Source organism: Ascaphus truei, chromosome 12, assembly GCF_040206685.1.
Source record: "Ascaphus truei isolate aAscTru1 chromosome 12, aAscTru1.hap1, whole genome shotgun sequence".
Taxonomy (NCBI): Eukaryota; Metazoa; Chordata; class Amphibia; order Anura; family Ascaphidae; genus Ascaphus; species Ascaphus truei.
Window position 1 is genome coordinate 22,408,174 of NC_134494.1, and position 7,009 is coordinate 22,415,182.

Consider the following 7,009-nt stretch of genomic DNA (forward strand, 5'->3'; position numbering starts at 1 on the left):
CACGTGCAGCCGATTCCCCAGTCTGCAGACCAAAAGACAGGGGGGAGGGGGGTGTGGAGGGGGCACGGCCATGACGTCCACCAGCTGGTTTGCCCTCATTGGCTGAACTGCCAGGGGCGTGGCTTAGTGCTCCGTAGCGAGTCCTGCTCTCAATTCTATTGAGAGCAGGAGCAACTCGCGCCACAGCGCTGCGGCCCCCCCCCCTCACAGCAGGCCCGGCGCCATTGAGGGGAGGGCCCTCGTCCATGCAGCGTCCGCCACAGCAGCCAGCAGGGACCAGGCATTATCCAAGAAAGAATGCTAACCAGTTCCACACACTTTAAAGGCAGAGAGTGGACCCCTATCTTCCTGCAGTATGCAAAGTGTGACCTCCAGCCTGCATTACAAGAGAAACAATGGAGGGGAGACCAGTTCTGGAATCTTTATTGGTTGCAAAACAAATAAGGATGGCGGCAAAACATGAGAATAAAGTCATGAGTGTTTAATGGGACGACAGGGTTCATGCAGGGACAAGCAAGTGGAAGTGGTTAGCTCAGTCGTGGTGCTCCCCGAGGGTGTGTTTGTCAAACAGATATTCGGCCATGCCGTTGCCCGGAGCGCCCAACCGCCGCAGGTTGGTCACGTAGTCTCCCAGCTCCTTGATGGATTTGACTTGCTCATCCAGGTAATGCGTCTCCAAGAAGTCGCAGAGCTACAGAGAGGGAGGAAGGGCGCCAGTGTCAGGGTAGCCTGGGCAGGTCACTTGGCAGTGCAGTAGAAAACCCCTCCTATGGTCTGAGCTCTCCCTACGGTCAGGGACCCCCTTCTCCTTTAACTTGTCTGTAGTGCTTATGCCTGTTACGATATCTGTTACATGCATGTTTTGCAATGCATTATACAGCCCTATCAGTTAGCATTTCAGTTACACCTTCTCTACGCAGACAACTTTGAGCTTTCATTTAACATGCAAACATATCCTGCAGTGCAGAATATGTCTCATCTGTATTACCCACTCTGAAACCCTTATTCACAGTTAAGGGAAATAGGATGGCACCTCAAATTACAAAACGGTGCCAATAACACCAAATAGATAATTGTCGGAGTTCTCCAGTGGTTCTATGTTCTGTATGCAGCCTTTATTGATGTTAGTGCGTTGTCTGGAAGTACTTACATGGGGATCGTTGCGATCTGTGGACACTTTGTGCAGATCCAGCAGGGATTGGTTAACGTTCTTCTCCAGCTGCAAGGCACACTCCAGGGCCTCAAGGCCACTTCCCCACTCATCACGATCCGGCTTCTGCAGGCGTCAAAAACATGAGTCGTCACTGCCATGCCGGCCAACCAATCAGCCTCTTTACCGACAACTTGTTATATCGCTGCTGCTCAGGCATGATATGCCGATTGGCTGTTACAATAGATATGCCAAAGACCAACCCACTCATTGCAGAAGAGTGTTTGACAAAGTGTATAAAGTGACAGTGACAAAGGATGTTGTAGCCATTAACAGAAGAAGATCTTAAACAGACCCTGTACTAGTTAGTAGCTTTTGTGTATAAAAGCAGGTCTTTGAAACCAGGAGCTCACCGTCTCATGCAAGAGATTTCACCCCCTATCACATAGAAGCCACCACCATTAAAACAGGTCATGCAAAACCAATTACAGCAGGTCTAAATATATGAATTAGAAGACTTCCTCATTGTATGTTGGGCCATGGTCATAAAATTACAAACTACCTTGAGAAAGCGCTAGGGCGTGAAACGTGTTGGGGCAACAGTCACTATTCTTTTTTTCATATGACCAATTATTTTATGGAATACACAATAATATTTTCTTAACCCGTTGATGCCTGCAAGTAGTGCTCTGTTACCTTTGTTTACTCATTGCCAGATTAGGTTGGGATTTTTTGTCTGCCCCAAGGTAGGTGCTCAGACACATCTTGCCTCCAACCGCTTTACCTCCGAGTGGCCTACAAAGTTGCAATACAGGTCTGTGGCAGCGAAGATAATAAAGTCAAGCTGCCTGCCCCTCCGACACATGCTCCATAGGAGGGTGTGAGCAGCCTGCTTGGACATGTCCCGCATGCAGAGTCTTCTTACAGTTCGCATGGGGTGTGTCTTACGAAGGCAAAAAACACATTTCAAACAGAAAAGTGCGCCGGAGACAATTGGATAGGTTAATGCTTTTGAAGGTCACCTGGCAGGCTGTTTTGTTTATAACCTCATGCTCAATCAGCTCAGAGTTGAATAGAGGACTGCATCAACCACCAATAAAATGTTACTTTTAAACCTCAATCATTTGTTCCCGCAACCTACATATCCCCTCAGAGACCCCACTTCTCCCCCAACACAGCACCAAGAGACTCCTCAGCTCAAAGCCAGGAGCCTGCAGAGGGGAACATGGTCTCACCCGCACGTCCTGCAGGAAGATCCGGCCCCCGCGCTGGTTCTGTAGCTTCATCAGTTTCTCTGCGTGCTCGCGCTCCTCGTGGGACTGGTGCAGGAAGTACTTCGCAAAGTTTCTAAGTGCAACATCATCGCGGTCAAAGTAGTAGGACTGGAAAAAAAAAAAAATCAAATTAAAAACACAAAACAAGCATGTCAGGTGGACCAGAAGCCTGCATGTACACATAGGACCAGTAAAAAGGCAGAGGCCACTATTCAACATGCGGTGAAGTTTTTGAGCAAGTGGGAAGACAGTCATTAAATGGCTCAAGTGATAGTGACCAGTGTGGGAAGACCTTAAGTGTCCCTCATTCTTAAAATTGAACATTGAGCCTTAGGCCTGGGATATGGTACAGCAGGCCGTGCTGAGCAGGTGCACTTACCCCCTGCAGCTGTGATCAGCGCGGCATTAGCAGCCGCTTCCGCATGCGCGCGCAGGCTCAGAAATTCAGCAGACAGCCAGTTTTGAATTTCGGCGCAGAGGAGCGGTCACGTGACCGCAACCATCCAATGGGAATGAGGGACTAGCCCCACCACCAAAGCACGCTCACTGCCTCGCCTGCCAGGATGCAAAAAAGCCCCAGCTTGAGCAGGCGAGACAGAGCAGGGGCGCGGCTCGAGGCCAAAGGCTAAGGCCCCGCTCCCTCTGTCAGCGCGCCCGCACTGCAGACAGGTGGGGCGCTGACATACACAGACCGCGATATGCGGTCTGTAGGGAGCGAGAGGTGGGCGGGAGGCTTGAGCGGGAGGGGGTGTGTGGCTTGAGCGGAGGGACCCGCTACTCTCTATCCCCCCTCCACGGCTCGGGCTGCTGATTGAAGGTAAGTAAAGCAAGACAGGCACAGACAGGCACAGACAGGCACAGACAGGCACAGACAGGCACAGACAGGCACAGACAGGCACAGACAGGCACAGACAGGCACAGACGCTGCTTTCACTCCACACTCCTCCCCGAAGCCTCTCCTCCTCCCCCCATTGGCTTACAGCCACACCGCGTGACGCGTCAACGCTAGGGATCACCATTCTCTTGTATCCCATAGCGGCTGACGCGCCACAGCGTGTAGTAAGCTGTGCAGCCAGGGGGACCGGGACCGGCTCGGGAGGATTCCCCTGCTGGCGGGGAACTTGCGTGTGGCCGCCCGTGCCGCCAGACGCACCGGGTCCCAGGCCTTAGAAAGATCTCTTCAGCACAGTACAAGATTGATGTGCTACACAGTAGGTTTGTTTAATGTGATTTTTTTTAACCTAAGAAAAATGTTGCATAATTTCCCCACAAATATGTCAGATTACACAGGAATGTTCCAAGAAAAAAAAAAACATTGTTGAGTGAGCTGACCAACCCCATCACTGCAGTTCTACCCAATCCCCAGTAGAGGTCACTGCTCTGCCGCACGCAGACTCCCCATTCTTATTTATGTCATGCGTTCTGTGTCCCCTCCCCCCCACATGTACATACACCACACCCCCATCTTTAGAGGTCACAGCATCTTTGTGTTGATGTTTCGTCTGCAGCACGAGGTTGTGATGTCCTGATCTGCGAGTCGACAGACATGAACTTCAGTAGAAACGCAGCTAACTGGCACAGAAGTGGTTAGAAATTCATTTATAACACCCCTGTCAGGGCACCCATCACAAGCAAAGGTCCAGTTTTGATGCAGCATTACCCAGCATGCATAAACTATTGTTTGAAACGCCTACAAGATTAACCTGACACCTGCTCTTATCTGGAGAACACATTGATAAAATGGAATCCTGGGGTTATGCCTTGTGCACTTAGCAGGTTACAGTAGTGGACCAGAACACACTATTCTCTTTTAATATAATCATTCTACCCTACATTAAGTATTTTTATAGACCAGGAAAGTTTGAAAGCCCACTATATTTGCAGAAACCAGCATCTTCTCTGTGCCCAGGACATACTTGAAAACGAGAGGTAACTATTACTTCCTGGTAAAACATTATTACAAATTAAATAAAAGTCTCTACAATATTAAAAGTTAAGCACTACATTGATATTTCCATATAGCACCATACTGGGCAGGTTTACATAAACCCATAGAGTGCCAGGTCAACATGTAGCCGTGTCCTACAGATTTCAGATATGGAGCTTAGAACAGGATTTAAAAAAAAAAAAAATTAAAAAATCACCTACTGCAGTAACCACTGTTTTAGGAAAACTTTTTTACATGGACTTACAGGGGCTAACATAGCCCCACCCGTTCTTACAAAATGAAGCTTTAGGCTACGGCCCTGCACGCATGCCTGCCATTCTGGCGGCATGTGCAGCTGCGATCCCCGATGAGCCACAGGTGGAAAGATGGGTGCGTGGCTATGTCACCAGGCAGGTTCACGCGCATTGGCTGAATCGCCCGGGGGCATGGCCACCACGCTCGCCACCAGTAATGAACACAATTTGACTGTCTTCAGCAGCAAAGGGAGATAATGAGGCTGGGCCCACTGAGGGGCGGTTCTAGTCCCTGCGGCGCACGCTGCAGCAGGCACCAGGGACCTAGCCCATTTAGTTATACTTTAATTACACAAGGGAAGGTCACTTGATACAGAGACACCATGTACTTGAAAACGAGATGTAACTCAATGTATTACTTCCTGGTAAAATATTTTATAAATAAATGTATATAAGGAGGCCTGAGATCTGCAAAAAAGTGGATTCCTCTTTAGGTCAAACACTCCAAGCTACGTTACATTATAAAAAAAATACACAATATTCAGGACAAGGGACGTCACCAAGGCTGCTGGTGTCACCTTCGTCCAACCCCCTGGGATAAAACGGACACGGATTCCGGGAATCAGATAAGCTGATGCAAGAGCATTGCGACTGCCAAACACAGCCTGGAGAGGATTGCTCTGTTACTTGTACCAAGGCCCCTAACCAACCAGCCAAGGACACTGATCACCTCCCAGCAGGGTGGTGGAGGGCAGGTCCTCACCTCAGATAAGCAGCTGGACAGACTAGTTCCCGCAGAGCACAAATAAGACCACAAGCCTGTCAACATTGCACAGGTGCCAGGACAGATAACCCCTGCACTGTAGCAAGAGCAGTGTACATGGGAGGCACCACGGCTGGTGGATCAGCTACAGGGAGGTGTTAAAGTACAGTGACATAGCACAGGGCGTGTCAGGCACTGCAGGAGTTGGATATCCACCTGAAGTTACCCACCTATACTGTAGAACACAAAATTGAGGATTACGGGAGAACTTTGAGGATGTATAAAAATATATATATATATATATATATATATATATATATATATATATATATATATATATATATATATATATATATATATATATATATCTGGGGCTACATCAGTATACATACATGTATGTATATTTATACATAAAAGATAAGGTGGGGGAAAAAAGTGTAAGTGCAGGTTCAATGGTAGGTGTAGATTTGACTACAGATACAGCTTTATTTACAGACAAAAGGGGACAGTTTAAATACAGGTAGAGACATAGGACATATGTCCAGTAATAAGTGTAATACATACTACATATAGAGATACACATATGCAGTACACAGATACACCCCTCCAGTGATATATAGATAATACAGCGGTGTATACTCACCATAGACAGGTACACATAGGACGCGTACAGCTCCAGGTTGACCTGCCGGTTGAGCGCGGCTTCGCAGTCCTGGTGGAAGTTCTGTCGTACCTGGGAGGCGCTCATGGTGCTGCTGGATTCTGGTCGGGTTCCGTCCAATCACTGTTGAAGCGGGAACTCCGAAGTCTTCACACCGAGGTCCTTAACCGACAAACAACAAGCTCTGTTTGACGCAGTCACGCCCTATCCCGGCCTTTTATACTGATCGTGACGTCACCGCGCACCGCCAAGGGAACCGCCCCTCGAATGGCAGGAGAGCGCGTGCAGCAGGCACTGGCGGCCATCTTCGTTCAGGGCGGCAAGCGGGACAGTGGCAGCAGGCGATGATGCAGGGAGTTCGCGCCACGGGGAAGGGACGGCGTTCAGTGTCTGGTTATGCTCCCCTGGGATCACTTCCCCCTCCACTTAACGCACCAGCGGCTTTAAGCAGGCACCACTGCCAGCACTTAAGATGGCGGCTCTGGAGCGTGCCATTTAGCACTAGGTGCAGCCCGCGGGGTGCGTTGGTTTGTGGGCGTGGTTATATTATGTATGTATGTCACGTTGGGCGGCAATGACACTGAGGATTTCATAAACATGTTTATGCAACATGTGCTGTCATCTACAGAACCACGTTATTATCTAGTGTAAATGTGTATATATAATCATACGTAGTGTATATGTTATGTATTGGTCACAGTGACTAATTATTATAATACATGGCCTACAATAATATACATGGATTGGTATTATAATTCAGAGCGTAGGAATATAGACTAATGCAAACATTACGTACATTGAGTACGGGGTACAAGGTTTATGTCTCATTAGGCTATATAAATATTAGTGTTGATTGAACCTGCACTTGTCCATTCCTTTGCCTTAGGCCTCGTCCAGAGTGAAAACAGGCGTGCTGGCGCTCCAGCGCTGCGCCCTGCTCGGCCGGGCGATTCCTGGCTGGCTAGGTGCGTGCGCGTCTG

The 7,009-nt window shown here is 48.7% G+C and overlaps 1 protein-coding gene across 1 annotated transcript; it reads right to left on the reverse strand.

The window, feature by feature from the left end:
- Positions 1-407: 407 nt before the first annotated feature.
- FTH1 (ferritin heavy chain 1) lies at positions 408-6,229 on the reverse strand. The gene is made up of 4 exons (XM_075566981.1): positions 6,012-6,229; positions 2,386-2,532; positions 1,151-1,276; positions 408-691 (listed from the first exon to the last, which is right to left on the reverse strand). Exons 1-4 carry the CDS (start codon positions 6,114-6,116, stop codon positions 533-535), a joined length of 537 nt encoding a protein of 178 aa, XP_075423096.1. The 5' UTR covers positions 6,117-6,229; the 3' UTR covers positions 408-532.
- Between the last annotated feature and the right edge of the window lie 780 nt (positions 6,230-7,009).